This window comes from Parambassis ranga, chromosome 16 (genome assembly GCF_900634625.1).
Source record: "Parambassis ranga chromosome 16, fParRan2.1, whole genome shotgun sequence".
Lineage (NCBI taxonomy): Eukaryota > Metazoa > Chordata > Actinopteri > Ambassidae > Parambassis > Parambassis ranga.
Genome location: NC_041036.1, coordinates 10,188,252 through 10,207,096, shown reverse-complemented (window position 1 = coordinate 10,207,096; position 18,845 = coordinate 10,188,252). Strand labels below are relative to the sequence as shown.

Here is an 18,845-nt window from a genome sequence, read left to right as displayed (position 1 = left end):
TGCACCATAGACCACCCTCAAACCGCTGACCCCGTCTTGGCCTTTTGGAAAATGGCTGGAGACACACCTTCAACAGCTAATGCTAATGCACACCTGAGAAAACACACCTGAACATATGAGCACATTTCCCATTTCCCCAGACAGTTCTCAGATGCTGCTCAAGCACATTGGGTAAGTCAGGGCGGGTCAGTGCGGCCATGGAATATGTGTATTTGCAGTTAATCCCTTAGGGCAGTACACAAACAGCATGATCAGCAAACCAGTTGAATGTAATGGCAGCCAGTAAATGAAGCCTGGCTGCTCTTGACTTATGAGGATGCTAATCAGGAGGCTCATACTGCTTAGTCACAGCAAGCCACTGATCACTATGAGGAGGCTAAAAAAAATGCCACTTTCAAATGTGCTACTCACAGCAGAGCAAACAGATCCTCAGGCGAAAATATGCGAAGCAGAAGTCTGAGTATTTATTTACTCTTTATTGATTCAAATTTAATGAAATGTCTAATGGTGAGGCTGAAACAGTGCACGCATTGATCTGGCTGCGATTGAAGTGATGGTCAGTACCCCCGTGTTGCTTACATTGGACCTGGCCTCAGAGATTAGAATAATATAAGCACATAAGCCATCGCTTGTTCCTCCCCTCTTCACCCGCGCACACCTCCCATTACCTCTCTCTGCGTGAGTTTTTGGATTATATAATTGCACCAAGCAACTTCTGCTGTGCATTTCTAATTTGACCACATTTAAGAGGAGACATATTAACTTTATCCTGATGAGGGGATGATTGATCCAAATCCTGTCACTGTTTGAGCCAGTAAATCAGCCTCATGTGCTCAGAAACCACCACCACCACCCCCTCCTCCTCATCCTCCTCTCAGCTTGCAGATGTTAGGAGGGGAGAGAGGAGGAGGAGGAGGGGGGGGGTTAACTTTGAGTGGGGGTTATGTTGAATACAGAGACCCCTCTGAGATCCTCTGCTGCCATAAAAGAAAAAAAAACATTAAAAAATACATATATTACACAGGAAAGCCAAATCAAACTGACATGACAGAGCAAATGTCCAGTTTTTGACAAACTTTTTATTCCATAAAAACGTTTAACAATGTTACAAGTAGCTGTATTGAACATAAAGAAAGAGGTGATTACATGTGTGCATCAGGTTTATCTTAATATATAATATATAAGATGCAGGTCAAAACATCTTGTTGCATGCATGTGTATGTAAAGTTGTGAGTTAGCAAAATTTGTAGTATTTATATATTTGGTATTTGGCCTCATCCTTGATAAAAGGCCGCATATATTTCAGTAAAAAGCTGTCAGCATGCTGATTGTAGAATCTCTGTCAGTGAGTTGGCATGAGTCTGTTTCACTGTGTGCACCCGTTTAACTTGTACTGTGCTATAAATGTATCAAACCTCTGACAAGCGGCTCTATGGGCAGTTTTACTGCAGTCTTGTGTTGAAGGGCGTTTTTCTACCCAGGTGTTTGACACCAACAGATACTGCATCCTACAACAAAAAGAAGGCGGGCATGAACAGAGTGAGAAGCAATCGTCAGAATATGTTGCCATGATATCATTGATTGTACTCACTGTCCATCTGAGTCAGTCGTGGAGCCATCTTTGCCCATGATGAGATACTGTGTTCCCACGTCTAACTTCACTTTGCACTGGAGCCTCTTAGCAAACGCTCGAACAGAATTCTCAGTCACAGGCAAATCTCCATCTGGAAGACAGATGAGGATGTTTAAAGTAGCAGATCTCTTTAAATGCATTGACATAACTACAATATGAATTTGGATTTGTTACTTACTTGACTTGATTACTTCAATTACTTTACTCTTGAAGAGCTCAAAGTTACTCTTCACCGAAACACTGAGGACTTCAACAATGTATGCTGGAAAAAAAAAGCAACCTTTTGACTGACAATTTGAACTTCCTGTTTGCAAATCTGAGAGCAACTGTGGACTGTTACTGACCATAATCAACTGTAGGGGAGAAACAAGCATGTAGTTCACGCTCATCCGTACTGACTCTTCGTTTTTTATTTAGTTTGAATGTTTCTTGTAGTTTATGACACGGTCCTAAAAAAAAAAGGTAAACAAAAAAAAACAATGTACATAATGCAGCAGTAAGTATTTTGATATTCATTTTTGCCAAACAAAAACATGGAAATGTTGAAGAGATTTAACACTTTTATGTTTCACTGTGTTCAGAGGTGCAAAGTATGCTTGGCTTAAGGTAGTCTTAGCCTACTTTCTGCACATTGGCACACATCTTCTGAACACAGTGTGGAGACCATCTTGCTTCTTTGTGGGGCAGAGTAGAACACAGTACACCTTCTGCCTGTAAGAAAAGCACAGAATTAAACAGAGATCCTGATAAAAGCAATAGAAAATAAAGAAAGAAGAGCTCACTTGGTTCATAATAATCATAGAAAACTGCAGGAGCAGGTTGTAGAAGGCCAACTGGCACTTTTTGTTCAGCCGTAAAACTAATACATTCCTCGCGTTGGAAGAGCTGCAGAGATAAAGAGATCAAAGATATTTTAGTATTGAATATTTTTTGGACCGTTTTTCCATGTAACTTGATTTTGTGGCCTTACCTCATTGAAGTAGATCAGCACCCTTCCATAGGACACTTCATAATGGCTGATGTATTGTTCAGGCGGCAGTTTTAGCTTCAGGGAACACAGGAATTGAATGTGATTTTATGGTAAAGGAAAAGTGTTATAAAGCTTTTTTCTGTGTTAAAATAACCTCGTCATATTATTATGATTGGGTAAATTTTAGATCATAAATCATACTACAAAAAAGCCATGAAGGACGGACAAATAATTATATCAATAAATAATTAATAGATTAATACATAAAAAGACATGCCTGTAAATTTATATAATTAAATTCTAATATTAAAACGACTCAATAAATAATAAATAAGCTTAGGATTTTGTCCATTTAGCCAATCAGATGTTTTACCCCTCCCCTTGTCCACGAGACATTCTGAGCCGTGATTTTAAAGCATTTTAAAGCATGTGAACATCAGCAAAGTGGTAAAAAAATCGAGTGAGACAGATGCATAAGTTCCAGTTAGGTTAATACTGTGTTTCCTTGTATTAGGGTAAAGGTTAGTGTTAGGGCTAGAGTTAGGAGGGTGATGGAGTTGTGGTGTCTCACTTGAGGCTCTAGCTCTCACGACGGCCGAGAAGCTAACCCTTGTTCTAGAGTAGAGCCTCAAGTGAGACATTTCTGTAATGGTCTCAGTGAGCCGAATGCATTAAACTTTAAACTACAACTCTGTGACCTTCCTAACCCTAACCCTAACCCTAGTTTTGATCCTAACCCAAACCCTAGCTCTGCATTAGGGTCAGGGTTTGCAGTGAATCAGAATTATTTACAGGCCCTTAAAATTAAAATGTGCATTACTGGTTTATTTTCTTAATTGTGCCATATTGTTTTGTTATTATGAAACTTAGGTGAAATATAGTTCTTACTTACTTACAGAATTCCTATCTAGGTATTGCCCTTCTTTGTATTTTTTTTTTTACAAATTTTCATTGAGTTACTGTAACAGCCGTTTTCATCTGTCCTCATTCATAGCTCAGGTTATTTTTACAAATACTATTATTAGCTTTTTTCCCATACTGTGCTTACGTTGGTTAACAAAAACACAGCAAAAATGTATGAATCAGCTTAAAGGTGACAAATGACATAAAGTCCAGAGCCTTAGGTGCCTAAAACAGCTCCTCAAACAATCTGCTGAGGATAACAACAATGAAAAGCAAGATACATGACAAACCTTCTCCAGGTCGTCTGTTACAGCAACAAATCCACTGAGTAATGTGATGTCAGCAATGGCCATCCCTGTAAGATTGCTGTTCACTCTACACACAACAATAAAAAGTATAAGTTCAGTAAGATATTGATGAAGCTTTTTTTTTTTTCAAATTTCAAAACGAGCATTACTGATGAGGATCTCATTGAACTAACCTGACACAGACTGTGTAGGTAACAACCTCCTTTGAATTAACGTCGTTATCAGCAGCTCTCCTGTTTCGGATGTGGGTGTCAGACCCATCAATCGCTATTTGTGGCTCCTGTGCTGCTTTGTCCTCGTTGTTATCATAGTCATAGTAGTCATAATTTTCAATGACCTTGGCTAGAAAAACAAAGATTAAAGTAAGTGTGTAGCTGTTTATCAGTGGATTTGATTTTTTTTTATCCGTTACTCACCAGTGTACTTCACTTTCCCCTCCACTGTGACGCTGATAGACAGTTGGGTACATCTATCCTTTGGTCCCAGTAAATGGTAAGACTTTAGAACCTGCAGAGAGCAGACTGGTAGTTTATTATGACTTATGGATTTCCTTCATAAAATGCTGAAATGACTCAAACTTACTTTAAGCTTGGCTTTTCCTTTCCCTGTTAGATGCAGAGTGATGTTGTTCCCTACAAGTTTCTGGAACAATGAATACGAGAGAGAGAAAAGAAATGATGCATTTCAGATAAGATTAATGTGTACGTATTAGAGGGAAAGGCTCTGCGATACCTTCAGGTCCGTTTCCACCTTTTCCTTCTGATTTTCCAACGTAAGCGTCACAATGTCTCCCTTTCCTGGGACTGTGAACTGTGCTATTATATTTACATCAGGTCTGGCTGGCCTCTTTAGCTCATACTCTGAGAGCGCTTCCAGTGCCATGACTGTATCCTGGGCAAGGAAACATGTTTAAAGGGGGAATATTAGAATTTATAATGTATATTATATAATAATTTGTTATCAAATATTATGTCTGCTCAGAAATTAGATTCACCTGTGTAGATTTGTAGCCTCCGAAATAATTTTCTTGTGTTGTTAACCAGCAGGCTGTTTTGTCTGCCCATTCATTTTCACCAAGCTCCACGGCAGCTAGAAGGGCGTAGGCAGTCGTCTCTACTGTAATGGCAGTTCCTACCTTTTGATTTTGTGGGCTGGAATCAGTTGTCCAAAGATAACAGCCATCCTTTCCTGATAGTAAAGAAAAAGTAAAGTTAGCATTGAGTATTGAGGATTGGATACATGGTGAGAACTATTGGAGGCAAATTCTTTTCTTGCCTTTAGTAGACAGTGCTTGAAGTTTGGTCCACATAGCTGAATGATTCGTTCCTTCTGGCAGACAGACTGCGAGGCAGTAAGCTGTAATGGCAACAGCATAAGGATGCTGAAGCTGGTCCAGAGTTGACTGCAGATATCGAGCTGATCTTGATATGCTTGCCTCCTGGTAGAAAGTAGCATAAAGACGGTCAGTTGTGGCTGATGATATCCTGTATGCATTGATGTGACATATTAATAAAGTTATATTGGGATTCATCTGGAAAAATGTCCCTCTGTGGAGTGTATTTTATAAAATCTCACCACATTATTTTGCACTTGAAGTGGCACAAATGCTCGGGAGTGGTGCAGTGCAAGAGTAATGAAAGCAGTCATGGCTGCTTTTTGGTCTTTGCTTTCCTACATTAAACACACAGAGACAGTGATTTATTTAAATAGTCAAAACTATTCTAAAATGCATACTGTGGTTTAACTTTATGGCTACCAGGACATTTCTGTGTAACACTGGATGTTGGTCACTGAATGAGTCATCCTTATTCTGTATTGAGAGCAAGTAAATGACTGAATCGGTGATCTCTTCTTCAGGTACAACTTTAGCAGCTCTGCCCTGCTGGCCAAATGTTACTGTCTGACGCTGAGCCACCAATGAAAGCATTTTCACCACAAGGGCAGTCACCCTGATGACAAGAGGAAGTGATATCAGTGGATGGAAAAAGGTTGATTCATCACATAAACATAAATAAGACTAACCCAAAAGAAATACTCACCAATTACTTGATTGGACTGAAGAGAATACTCCATAAGATCCAGTTCTCCTTTGCTTGTATGATAAAATCTTCATATAACCTGAAGAAGAGGCATAATTGTATATGTTTTTGTCTTTCCCTGAGATAGTTCTCTGTTGTTCTTACCTGTCTCAATTTTATCAAAAGCATCATCTCTGCTACCAGCTGGCAGGTCAAACCACTGGTCACTTAAGTCAAGGTAGCGAACTGCTAAGACTGTTGGTGCCAGAATTGTCATTGTCTGTTCTAAACATCCATCAGGCAGGTCGATCAGATTCGCTATTGTCTTGGCTGAAAGAAGTTTCTTCGCATATGAATTTCCAAATCCATTCCCTGTCAGGTGAGAGCATTAAAGGCGTGAGATACCTGCTGCTTGTGTGTTATATGTCTGTGTCTAACAACAAGTCCACCTTCCAATGAGATAAACAGGTTGGAGCTGTAGTCAGGGACGGTGTCATCTGGTAAAAATCCATCAATTGTTAAAGTATCTGTGCTCTTTCCTGAATGACAGAGATAAGTCATGATGTATAAAAGCAAATACAGCCATTAAATAAGTATCCTTGAGAACTATTTAAAACAACTCACCAACTAATTCTACGGTTTTGGTTTCTTCCAGGGTCTGTACTAACCCTTCTGGCTGCAGTAGGAGACAACAGGGAACCAAATTACTCCTGTTCTACCTGTTTGGTCCACAGGTATTATTTTAATATCTTCATCTCTCACCTGTACATTCAATTTTTTTTCAATGACATCTATTCCCCAACCCATCTCTATATCAAAGAGATGGATTTTGATGGGTATTGAGCCGGTTACCATGGGGACAGCGGAGAAGGAGACAAACTGGGATGAGGTTTCCTTAAGAGTAATGTTAACAAAGGATGTAGAAGTGGCTGATCCAGGAGAGCAAAGTCCTTGTGTTTGTTCCATATGGACTGCCACCTACAGAGACAAACACAGGATTAACAATAACATAGTCACTGTTTTCAGGACTGACTCTGAGGTTGTAGGTACCTGTAGATTTGTGTCACCATAGTTGTAGATAACAGGCGAAATAGACAGTTGCTCGTACTTTTTCACTGAGTAAGGCAGTGTCAGGGACACAAACGTGTCCTTAAATGCTTTGACCTCAGTGGGTTTAACTACACAGAAACCTGAAGGAGACAGGAGAAATATTTTATTAATAATAAGCTCTCTTTCAAAATAAATAAATAAATCTGAATCTGTATTTGTGCCAATATTATTACCTGTGTCCATAGATAAAGTGACGATCTGAATCTCCCATGTGGTGATCGAATCAGGGAGGGCCAAAGAATAACTAAAGGGTTTTTTAAAGAAAGAATCTGGATGTAAGAATGTTCCTTAGGATGTCTGAATAACAACCAGTGGAATGGTTTCATTGTTAAGATTTTAAGATAAATTTGCATGTAGCTATACATTAATTTATAGTTTAAACTGGAGATGTAAGGCAGTTTTGCTAGGGTTAGTTCTCACTCAGTTAGTTAGTTCTCAGTTCTCACTTTGACAACTAAGACTAAGCAACAGAAGTCATGGTTTGGTGAAGCGCCTTGAGACAAGTCTGACTGTAAAAAGTGCTACATAATAAAATGGAATTGAATAGTGGCTGTTACTAGGCCCTGTATTTCATTGGAAAGGTCAGATATTATTAAAACTGTCCACCTCTTACCTTCTTTTGCGGTTTACATCAAATTCTGTGAATTCAAAGCTTGGAGGGAAGAATCGTCGAACATTCTGAAAAGAGCTCTCAATTGCGACTTCCAATTCAGCTTCGGTTATAGCTGAAAACAGGAAAGTTTGTAGTTAAATTCTTTCATATTCCACAGTTACTAAATCCAAATCAATGAGATGTGTGAAGTGTGTATTTTAATTTCAGCTCACTCCTGCCAAACCCTTTCTGATTATCCTCCTGCATCTTTCTTTGTCTCAGACTTTCTGCCTTTATGCAGCATTTTAGGAAGGCATCAGCACAAGTTTGATTCTTTTTCACCAGAAAAACCCTGTTTGCTCGTTCCTGGCATGTTCGTGTCATCGGGATTTGGACAAACCCCTGAGAACAACACTCCTTCAGGTCTGTGTCGAGGAAGTCCGATTCTGAAATTGGAAAAGACCCATTTATATAGTACAGAAAATATAATGTCAGACCAAAGTTGTGATGTCAGACTGTTCTTACTTAAAGTTTCTAATTCCTGCTTAAGATCCACAGAGCGTTTTTGTCGTGCGGCTAGTGATTCACAGCCAACTTCTAGAAAAGTAGTGTGAGAGAAAAAAAGGTGACAATCATCTCTTCAAATGTCATCCATTTAGTAATTATTTCAAACCAACTGTATACCAGGTGGGGAGGAAGCTGGATTCTCCCAGAAAAGTGGTGAAATCATAACATCCCACAACAACAATCCCTCTCATTAGGTTTCAGTTAGTAGTCAGTTATTTGTAATTTTATCGGGAATCAGATTTCTAAACCTGGAAAGTCGCAGAGAAGCTGTAGTGCTGTTGTGATGGTCTTTTTTGCAGGCATAGATGCAGAAAATGGTAACAAGATACAACTGTATGTTAAAATCATTTATCCATCATAGTCCAAGGTAAGAACATTTTAGAGCTATTACAGAAACGTTTTTAAAGTCTTACCCTTTGGATGCTTTGTCATGGAATTAGACATAAAAGACAGGCCAGCATTTAACAGCACTGATGCAGAGTCAGCTCCATCACTATGTGTACAACCAAGGTCATATGATGCCATGGCGGAAAACATCTGAAAAATTGGGAGCAAAAGTTTGGCCTTCATATTATATATATCATTTCATCATATTGCATGAAAGCTTGTGTATGTGTGAGAAGTGTAACCTCTTTGGGTGTGAGTTTATTATCAGCATTAAGTGCATAGAAGGCCTTATCCACAGCCAGTAAAGCCACTTTGGCCCTTTGATCCTGGAGGTCAAATTCCAGTACAGAATGTTTTCCAGGCATAAATGGTCCTTTCTTTTCTACCTAAATTGGGGTAGGACAAATAGGTAAACCATATTAAAGAGGTATGATGGATGCACTATAGGTCAAGCACGTACAGCCACCAGAGACACAGTTCTGTTTGTTTACTGTTCACTCAGCTGCACTCTTATCGGCTCTGTTTACTCACCTTGACCTTTATTTCACATTCATCCCTGACATCCACCCACACTGAGTCTGCTATGATGTCACCATGCCTGTTGTGATAATATCCAATCAAATGGAAAGATGGAACCATTTTAGCCGTTATCTGCAGCTTCCCTTTAACTGATACACCAAGTGCGACAGAACGGCTTTCTATTAGCATCCCACGGCTTAAAACCTGCAACACAGACCCGTACAGATGTTTAATCGTATCACCATTTAAAAACGTCTCATCCTGTATTCACTCAGATGCTCACCATGTAGTATATAGAGCCATTTTGTGGGGCATTGATAGTGTTGAATGTTATGGCAAGTGAATCCCCCACAGAGTACATCATTGGGGTAAAAGTCATGTAAAGGTAGCTGTTACTTGGAGATGCAGCACGGCGAATTGTTTTTCTTTTTTCCAGCTCGTCTGAAGACACCTAATGGAGCCAAAAAGGGTTATAGCTGGGCCAGTAAGAGAACTTGATAGTGTATATAAATAAAAGTTGGGGATACACACAACAACTGTAATCTCCGGCACGTCCTGAAGATTAAAGGTATGAAACGCTGCCCCCTCCTGATCAGTGGTGGTCTGCCAACGTTCCTCTGAAGATGGATGTAGATTAATTTCTACTGGCAGACCAGCTGCTGGGGTGCCATCTGGGAGACGCACAAACACCTACAAAAAAAAAAGGGGGGGGGGGGGTTTACAAGACATCACCACAGTCATACACACAGCTGTGCATTGCTTTGTTTGTTTCCAGCATGTAGTACCACCACATCCAGAGGATATCCAGGAAGAAAATGAGAGCGTGTTCGTGAGAAATCAATGGAGTATTTTTGGGAAATGATAGGAAGGTGAACTTCTGCTTCTTGTACTTCACCACCTATAAAAAAATACACATAGCAATATCACAAAATTAAAGTTGAATCATATGTGTCTACTCTGGTACACTGTTGTATAATATATGAAAATATTATATATATATTAGAAGGGGTTAGATGGATGTTAACATCATGTCATATTGCAGCATGCACATAGATCCACCAGGAAATTTATGACTAAAATACAGGTTATATCCTCAGTATATACTGTAAACATGTGTTTAACACATGCCAGAAGACCATAACAGAAGAGGATATCTGAGAATAACAATGTGAAAGTTGTGTCCTTTACTTTGTATGTTGGTGACAAATACTCTCAGATAGATTTGTTTTCCACTTTTCAGCAGGTCAGACAGCGTTTGGTTCAGATGGTTTTGCAGCTTTGAATTTAACTCTGAAGTTTGAAGATGAACTGATGCCGATCCATTCTGGACCTGCAAGAAACAGAATGTGAGGTTTTCTAACATGTCATAAGATTATAAAATGAGCTGCTCTAAATAGTTGGATAGATAAACCGTCCTCACCGATCCAGTTAGCTCCAATCCTTTGATAAAATCATGGGTCTGTTTTTCATCATGCCTTGTACCTTTTTTTAAAACTCCAAACTGGCAGTGGTAAGCCCCTTGAACCTTCTCACCATATGTGTACCTAGAGAAGACAACTGTTTTAAAGAGATACTAAGAAACACCTAAAACCTGAGACAAACAATCCAAAGACTCTCATAGTAGTAGCAGCATTCTTATTGAAACTACGTCCATCATCCAAAACATGTCAGTGAAAGAAGGTCATCAGCAGCAGTGACACACATTTGTTGCAGTGACTCATGTCTGTTTCTCCATCTGTCTACTCTGAAGGAAACAATCATAAGTGAAAGGTCACAGTCTGTTTCAGGCTTTTAGTTATGTTCACTGTACTTCCCACTTTGGTGGTCAGGTTCATAATGGTGAAGGGAACAGACACGCAAGGGGCAAAAAAACATGACCTAATATTCATTCAAGCTCCTCAGTCTCTTTTATATACAATTAGCTGATGTTAGATATCAGATTTCTAATGGTTACTCACATCAAAATGTCTCATATCTTCATTAGCCCACTGAACAAACACAATAGTTAGAAGCTTCTACATTTGTGTGGATTAACCTGCAGACCATCATGTACAAACACTTTTTAATAGGAAAACCTGGAAAAAAAGGTTTATCAATACTTACATTGCAGAGATGGTGAACTTAATCTGCTCAGCATTTAAATAAACATAGTTCTCTTCCATTGCGATGTCCACATCAAAAGTTGGCAAAACTAAGATGAGCAAAAGTAAACATATTTTTTAGCGGAAAGAAAGCATCTATTTATTTATAAAACTTTATAATCATTATGGATCTTACCAAATTTTTGGACCTTGAACTCTCTGGAAACAGCATTTGCTTCATCTCCTACATAGTGTGCTGTAATCTTCCATGTGCCCATCCTTCAGAAACAAAACACACCAGTTACAGCCACAGCTGATGTTCAGTCAGTCACAGCTAACTGCACATCACTTGCTTTGAGATGCTGGGTATGAAGAACGAGCTTCTGAATATTCCTCCAGCTGGGTGATTTAAAGTCTTTTTTACTCTGTTCCCAGCAGCATTCTGTCATTAAAACATTAAACATGCCAGTTATAATATCAAACAACTTAAATAATTACATAATTAATCAATAATTAATAATGAAAATATATCAACTTACAAATACTGATATCTGCATCATTTCCTCTTGAGGCCTCATTAAGTGATTCAGAGCGAATATCCTGTAATTAACTGGAATAAAAAAATGAACAAAAATATCAGTTAATCTTTTGAAATCCCTTCACATTGTTTTACATAAATGCTGATTTACCTCTCTGTGTTGGGTTGTACATGGGTTGATCAGTCTGAATGAAGATGTAGCCCCTGTGTTTTGAAATCAGGACCCTTGTTATTTGTCTTTTAGTGAAGGCGGGACTCTCCGCCACCAGCAGAAGATATGATGGTGAAGGAGAAAGTTTTGACCACATTTCACTGTCTATCTGTAAAGACACAGATTAAGATACCATGACATCTCAGTGCCGTCCAAATGTATTTATCTGTTTATTTTCATACCTTCAGTTCGACTGTTCTGATCTTCTCTGATGGATTATACTGACTGATATTCTTCTCAGACACAACATTACCTCCAGTCTCATGTTCCAGGTAAAGAGTAACAGGAACATTTGGCGTCTCCATCTGGATAAACACCTTCTCACTAACACCGATGTGAAACACATTTGGGGCTGAGATGAAGAATCTGTACACAAAAGTCAGAGGTCTTACACACATCATTGACTGACATATATCACATTGACTGCTTCATATTTGTTAAGTTGTTGTTATGCATTGATCATCATTCATCCTGTATTTACCTGTTTTGTGACGAACACTCCACAGTCAGGCTCAGGAGCAGAACCAGAGCAATGTGGCACTCCATGGTGCTGTGCCGTGTCTTTGTCTGCTCTGACACAGGCTCTTTTGGTTAGCAGAGGTTTCATAAGGTATCCACCCCTGTATTTCTCAATCCTTGGATCTTTCCCTGCCCACCCTCTGTTTTCTTTCCCCAAGACAACTCGGAACGCTTAATGCCTCTCTGACTGTTGCATGTGAAAACTGCATATTTAAAATGTAATAAAAAACATCACATACAGCTCATATAAGCACAGCTGTGTGCACAGAGATGTGTGGCACACAGCTGTTGTCTGATAGTGTGTGTGTTTCTAATGTACTTTATATAAAGAGATTTATCTAAACCCAGCTCAGATCAGAGAGAGCTGATTGATGCATTTCTGATCACAAAATGATGATGTAGATGTAACAATAAAGATCAAATCCAAGTTATATCTCTGCTTTGCCTGCAATACAGACAGTGTTTGTTTCAGTTTCACAATATGTAACCATCCCCTGATTGGACAGTGCAAAGGCAGATTTCCCCCAAATCATGTGATTTACCAGAACTCACATGTTTATTTTTCTGGATTAGAAAGAGCACTGTTGAAACTGAACAAACAGTTTATAGATGGTTTGCAGCTCTGTTCTTCTAACAAGTTCAGATGTGACAGATGTGACAGATATACAAAGACAATGTCTGAAATCTGTTTTATTTGTCTTGCAATGGCAGTGAAGTGAATGACAGACACATCTAATTCAAACATTGCAGGTTAATGTATCAGATGTTCACAGTTTTTTTATTTTAAAGCCTCTACTTTCTTAAACACTCTTCTCCTAATGCATTCCAGCCACAGATTGGCACTAATCCACCGAGTTACTGAAGAGTTTTGAGACCCTTTCTAATGTTACTGGTGGTGATGATGAGTTTTAATTGCAGGTTTTCAAATTATCTTCTGTTTCAGTCTCTTGTAAATGACACATGAAAATGGGAAGTCTGCCAATCGACACATGGCACATGGATGCAACACCTCTGTCAGCCTGCTTAGGGCTCAGCTAACAATAAGTCATGGTGCCCTGCCTGTGTGTCATCTCCTCATCATAAACTAATACTGCTTTTTTCACTTTTTTATTTTTTAGGGATTCATTTGCTGACATTATCTTAACCTATTTTTTCTATAAAATTAATTAAAAAATTAAAATACGTATTAAATATTAAATTTAGTATGTGAAGAAAAAGATTTCTGTTTAAGGCAGAAACACCTAATTTGGTGTGAAAACTGTCCATACAAGAAACCATTGCTCAATTAAATGTTTTGATTTCACATATTTATTACGCCTACCCTTTAGAAATGAATGGAAACAAACGGTCAATGAGCTACAAATTTTATTTGAGTCTACCTGGTCTGTAAGCGCATAATATTTTTGAGCAACTACAGCAACCACGATATTTTTTTTTAATAGTATTTTTAATAATAAAAAATGAGTAATTTTTGTGTCTAAAGGCTAAAAGTAGTATGACAAACAAACAGGTGCTGTGGTGAGTAATTTGAAAAAAAATCAGCAGATTTGTTCTCGGCTCAGCTAGAAATAAAAATCATCATAAAACTCTGGGTTTAAAAAAATAAACGACCAAACACGACACAGAAATTAAAAAAATATGCTGAAAGAACTTGAGCCTGGACACTGCATTTTGAATTGACACTTTTAAAGTTCAATCTAAATCATTCCCATAATGCATCACTCATTTTCATTTAGTCATAAATGCCATTCTAACTTCAACAGATTTTTGTACAGGCCCTTTAAAGTGTTTTGTTGGATAGCACACAGCTTCACAACGTTCAGTTAGTCCTGTGTTGAATTGTTTTACTGCAGTAAGAAGTTGGAGGAAGCTAATGAGAGCTGGGTGCATGATGTCCAGCCACAACTCCTGGAAATGGAGAAGTAACACAGAAATTGCGTTTGGACAATCAGCACCAAACTCCCTGTCAAACCTGGGCTGAAGAGTAATCGCCTCCTTAAATCCTGGGATGAAATCCTGTAGAGAAAGGATGAGTACTTAAAAGAATAGGAAATAAAAAAAAACATTTCTCTTGTAAAATTGTTTAAAGTGAAAAAACATAAAAGAGTAGCTGTTTCTTCTTAAATCTGATCTGATAAAGGATCTATAGACCACCTTATTAGTCAATAAATGTATAATACCAAGTAAAAAAGTGGACTATGTATGTCAATACTTACATTATGCACTATTAGTAATAAAGTGATAGTAGTCCCATGGAAGCAGATATTAATCATTAATCCTATGAATATAAAATAATAAACTCTTATTCTTTCCCTCTAACTTTCTGCCACATATTGTAAAGTCCTCTCTCCTCTGCATCCGTCCCCAACTGCTGCTCGTATGGTTTGCCTGTCCATGTCCCCTTCTCATCTCTTCCCCTCTATCCATCTCATTTCATGCAGGAGTGGGGTTACCTAAGAGACTGGGCTTCAATGGAGAAAATCTCCTTTTCTACAATTAACTGTGAAAGTGACAGAAGGAAAAGAAGGGAGGGATCTGTGGAGGGGTGCACACTCAACAGAAGGAAATGAGAGAGCGGAAAGACAGGAGTGTGCATGACAGGTAGAGAGATGTGAATTTGAAAGTATTTACACTTATGTTTTTTTGTGTCTCAACTGAAGTAATTATCACACATTACCTGTGTGTTGGTTAAGAGTTAAGCATTAATTTATCTTTAATAGTAATCTTCCATAATGATTCATTGTGTTGGTCAGGTTGAGTTTTTCAATTGCTTTAATTTAAAGAGTTTAATCTGGCATATTTAAAGTTAGAATGAACATTCAAAACTGTAGATTCTCCAAACTTAATTCACTATTTTTGGAAAACAGTCACACATCTTTAATTCATTTACAGGTTCCAGTTTTGCAGCTTCTTGTACTTGAACTGGGATTAGGCCAAATTAGGTTGCATTACACCAAACCAACAGGAGGATGAATTATGTCTCACCATAATCTCTAAAAATTCAGTGGGAGTGACCAATGGGTTAGCATGGAGAGATACACACAAAAGGGTGTGGCGTGGGAATGTGGCCAGGGGTCAGGAGTGAGGGTGAAAGGGTCAAAGGTCAGAGCCAGCTGGACAGCACACAAGAGGAGATGAGGGTGAGAAACAGAGGGGAGGGGGGAGTCCAGAGGCTCTCTGACTGACTGAACCCAATGGGACATTAACATTGAACTGATGGAAGGCTGACTGACCAATGCCTATTGAGAGGGGAGCTAAGCTGGGACACACTCGTCTAATGGTGCGTAGTAATTGACAAGTGACAAGACCCTCATTGAGGATGCAAAAGCAGTTATTAAAATGCAGCGGTGGATTACAGGCAGTTGACCAGTATTCAGGGGATTATATGCCGTTATTTAAACTCACTATGCCGACATATCCAAAAATGAATAACATTAAAATTGTGAAATAGTTGTGGTTTTTTAAGCACTTACTTCATCCTGTTCTTCAATATATTTTGAAAACATATTTTATGTTGTGTATTGTGTTGTGAAAAGCTTTTAAAGAACAGCAAACACACACAAACACAGGTGACGTTTCAGCTTCTCCATTTATTCCAACTAACAGAAATACACAGGTTTACTGAAAATCCTCCATCTCATCATTGTTAGTTTACCTCAAGTGTACCGACAGGAAGGTGAGTGTCTGTAAGCTGCATTTTCCATGTGGCTGCTAGTGAAGGTCAGGTCAGTGAGGGCAGCAGGCAGTCTGCACTGGGGGGGCCACACTGGCCATTGTAACCCCCGCCCCACCCAACCATCCCCAAGAAAAAGACAATCTTGGGGCCCAATCCAAAGGGGTCAACATGCAAATTGTAACCCTCTAAGTGAATAGCACAGAGCAGATCAATTTTCTCACATTACTCTTGCTGCACATGACTGTGGAAGCGCACGCCTACACAGCACATAATGTGTTCATATTTAATGAAATTCAGTTTCAACAATACAGCAGGCAGCTGTATTTCAACAAAGGCGTGACGTCATCACAACAACCAGCATGTCAATCTTTTTTTTAACTGTTTAAATCTTTAATAGGCTCCAAGTATATATATAAAGTTGTATAAATATGTTATTTTTCATACAGCAGGATAAAAACTTCAACATCTCTCAGACTGGCACTCCTCTCTCATACAGTACATGCAGAGCAGATAAAATTCAGTTTTTCCATCTCAGGCAAACCAACCCACTGCTGCCCCCCAGTGGCCTCAATGGCGCCACTAACACCACAGCCATATTTCCCTTCAGATCCTTGTCCTGGTACCCAGTTCTGATAGCAACCAAAACTTGATGTGGTCCAGAACCAGAATTTAAATTGACAGGTGTAGCGCAGACCCAACCACACATGAAGTGATGAAGCATTCTTTGCCTTTTCAGCCACCTTCTCCTGAACGTCTTTGCTGCTAATGTGGACAAGGTCAATGTGGTGCTCCCTGCAGTAACTCATAGCTTCAATCCATGTCATGTTTTCCTGGATGAGTATCAGGTTGGCTTCAGAAAGACAAAAGAAAACAGAGGATGGGTTTGATTTCACAGATTTTAAGCAGGATTAAACACAAAGGCGTCAGCTGAGGTGTTACCTGTTTCCACACTCTGACCCTCGGTTGTGTTGGAGTGTGTCGTGTTCTGGCTGGTGGTTACATTCATAGACGTCACAGGGGTCAGCTGTGTTGGGGTTTCTGTCGTCACATTGTCGAGCTCGGGGCTCGAGGTAAATGATGTAATCTCTGTTGTATTAGGTGCTGTCAGTCCCAGGGCAGGTGCTGCTTCTGCTGTGGTGGTAGCATTGTTTGGTTGTTGGTTTGTATTGGCCACAGTGAAATGAAACGTTATTATGACCTCTTGAGATGAGCTGTTTGTAGTTACAGGTTTTTGATCGGTGGTTGTTGCCATTGATTTACTTGCTGTAAGAGTAAGTGAGTGATGAAATAACACTTTGAGGAAGACTATGATAGACAAGACAAGAGGTGATGGAAAAGTCTGTGGTAGAAGGAGACGAGTTACAAAGCTCCTGTTGAAGTCGGTTACTTTTGTGGTCAGTTTGGGGTTATAATGCAGGTCAGCCCTGTTTCAGAGGCCAGGAGTGTACAGTGGTGATGTAGGTTCAACACTTAAACAAATAGAAGATCTATATAATCAACAACCCCTGGACAACATGTGTGAAGGTGGGGACTGTGGTGAAAAATAAATGTGAGCCCAGACTATCAACTTGTCAATCACCCCTTGTAACTTGGTTGTGTTCGATTACGCATTAAAAACATAACAGTGTGTGTTTAACACCAGCTTACCTCCATGACAGATGAAATGGTTCCTGTCTCCACATTTCAAGTTATTCCACTGCCCTCCATCATTAAACACAGCAGCTGTACACTCCTGACCATTGTTGTAGTTGGGTTGAGAGGTTTTCCAGAAACGAAATGATGAGTTACTTCCATCAGACCATTTCCATTGATCTCTGAAGAGGCCAAGCCACACAACTTGTGATGCAGACACATTTTGTACTGCATTATTCTCCTCTGCTGAGTGTACACTGACTAGATCAGACGATAAGCTCCTGCAGTAGCTCTGAGCGTCCCTCCATGATTTGGTCTTAGCTACAAAAACAGGACTGCTGGTATCACCGGGGCCTAAGTACAGAGGTGTAATACGTCAAACACTGTGTGCTGCCACGATCATTAAGTGCACTGGTGTCGTTTTACTTACCATGACAAACGAACATTCTTTTAATGTCACAGTCACTTTCGAACCATTCACCATGATTATCCATTGCTGCACACGCAGATTGATTAACTGTCTGTGGTTCTCCTGTCTTCCAGTTGAAAAAATCTGTTTCTTTATTAGGCCAAGACCAGTGCCACACTGCCTCATCTCCCATCTCCAGTCCTATCCAGGCTCTGGCAGTGGCAGACGACACTAAAGAGCTCAAATTACTCATGTCTGTGGAGTTGTGGATCGTTGCTAAATCAGTGTACATTTCTCTGCAGAAACTCTTTGCATCGTCGTAGGTCTTTAAAAGACTGATGAGGTGAAAGTCTGAAGATCCCAGCGTGAAGGAGCAACATACTGTTCAACAACAGGCAGTGTGTTTACTCACATTAACAACATTCATCAACAACAACAACAACAACAGTGAAACAAATCAAGTTTACAAACCTGAAATAAAAATCAGTGGCAGAGCTAAAGTCCTTTTCATCATGATGCGTCTCTCTTCAGGTGATGACAAGCTGTAATACAATAAGAAGGAAAATCTATACAATGAGCTATGGCTGGTGCTTACGTGAGCTGCATGCACCTTTGTTGTAACAATTCCTACTTGGCTGGTTGACAGACACCTCCACTGAAACAGCTACAGAGCAGTTTTTCAAGTTTCCTTCCCACTACCCTGCACATAGTTTTCTGGTTTGTTGAAGTGAACTGAGATCAAATCACCCACACTACACACACCTGCCATTGC

At 39.4% G+C, this 18,845-nt stretch overlaps 2 protein-coding genes across 5 annotated transcripts; both read right to left on the bottom strand.

Annotated features, from left to right (window-relative positions):
• Nucleotides 1–1,070: 1,070 nt before the first annotated feature.
• c4b (complement C4B (Chido/Rodgers blood group)) lies at nucleotides 1,071–12,472 on the bottom strand. 3 transcript variants are annotated; one of them, XM_028424859.1, is made up of 41 exons: nucleotides 12,319–12,341; nucleotides 12,091–12,203; nucleotides 11,778–11,946; nucleotides 11,628–11,698; nucleotides 11,442–11,530; nucleotides 11,285–11,367; nucleotides 11,111–11,198; nucleotides 10,428–10,551; nucleotides 10,196–10,337; nucleotides 9,793–9,905; nucleotides 9,539–9,697; nucleotides 9,291–9,458; nucleotides 9,020–9,211; nucleotides 8,731–8,874; nucleotides 8,515–8,638; nucleotides 8,060–8,131; nucleotides 7,768–7,980; nucleotides 7,556–7,667; nucleotides 7,116–7,186; nucleotides 6,883–7,022; nucleotides 6,595–6,810; nucleotides 6,460–6,508; nucleotides 6,282–6,377; nucleotides 5,998–6,204; nucleotides 5,854–5,932; nucleotides 5,571–5,763; nucleotides 5,390–5,485; nucleotides 5,090–5,252; nucleotides 4,809–5,002; nucleotides 4,547–4,705; nucleotides 4,397–4,456; nucleotides 4,231–4,321; nucleotides 3,988–4,156; nucleotides 3,797–3,881; nucleotides 2,604–2,678; nucleotides 2,416–2,518; nucleotides 2,255–2,344; nucleotides 1,978–2,082; nucleotides 1,812–1,895; nucleotides 1,592–1,724; nucleotides 1,071–1,508 (listed from the first exon to the last, which is right to left on the bottom strand). In XM_028424859.1, exons 2-41 carry the CDS (start codon nucleotides 12,181–12,183, stop codon nucleotides 1,367–1,369), a joined length of 4,956 nt encoding a protein of 1,651 aa, XP_028280660.1. In that variant the 5' UTR covers nucleotides 12,184–12,203; nucleotides 12,319–12,341; the 3' UTR covers nucleotides 1,071–1,366. The 3 variants fall into 3 exon arrangements, with proteins under 3 accessions (XP_028280660.1, XP_028280659.1, XP_028280658.1); XM_028424858.1 differs by having other exon boundaries at nucleotides 1,253–1,508; nucleotides 6,282–6,371; nucleotides 6,457–6,508; nucleotides 12,020–12,203; nucleotides 12,319–12,472; XM_028424857.1 differs by having other exon boundaries at nucleotides 1,253–1,508; nucleotides 12,020–12,203; nucleotides 12,319–12,472.
• A 3,519-nt stretch (nucleotides 12,473–15,991) lies between these two features.
• Nucleotides 15,992–18,840, bottom strand: LOC114448097 (macrophage mannose receptor 1-like). Of its 2 annotated transcripts, none has more exons than XM_028424804.1 (6): nucleotides 18,705–18,840; nucleotides 18,545–18,615; nucleotides 18,095–18,454; nucleotides 17,680–18,018; nucleotides 16,972–17,295; nucleotides 15,992–16,882 (listed from the first exon to the last, which is right to left on the bottom strand). In XM_028424804.1, the coding sequence occupies exons 1-6, from the start codon at nucleotides 18,779–18,781 to the stop codon at nucleotides 16,521–16,523; spliced, it is 1,533 nt and encodes a 510-aa protein (XP_028280605.1). In that variant the 5' UTR covers nucleotides 18,782–18,840; the 3' UTR covers nucleotides 15,992–16,520. The 2 variants fall into 2 exon arrangements, with proteins under 2 accessions (XP_028280605.1, XP_028280606.1); XM_028424805.1 differs by having other exon boundaries at nucleotides 16,972–17,163.
• Between the last annotated feature and the right edge of the window lie 5 nt (nucleotides 18,841–18,845).

Bases quoted from the DNA above. Each gene is read 5' to 3' on its own strand.
- c4b (XM_028424857.1), bottom strand. From the start codon at position 12,383: ATGGAGTGCCACATTGCTCTGGTTCTGCTCCTGAGCCTGACTGTGGAG. The intron at 9,212-9,290 runs GTGAGCATCTGA...TCTGTGTTGCAG, and splicing joins ATGGCTCTATATACTACATG to GTTTTAAGCCGTGGGATGCT. The intron at 2,345-2,415 runs GTGAGCTCTTCT...CTTTTCTTACAG, and splicing joins CTATGATTATTATGAACCAA to GCAGAAGGTGTACTGTGTTC.
- LOC114448097 (XM_028424804.1), bottom strand. From the start codon at position 18,781: ATGTGCAGGGTAGTGGGAAGGAAACTTGAAAAACTGCTCTGTAGCTGT. The intron at 18,616-18,704 runs GTAGGAATTGTT...ATTGTATTACAG, and splicing joins GGTGTCTGTCAACCAGCCAA to CTTGTCATCACCTGAAGAGA. The intron at 16,883-16,971 runs GTAACACCTCAG...GTCTTTCTGAAG, and splicing joins GGGTCAGAGTGTGGAAACAG to CCAACCTGATACTCATCCAG.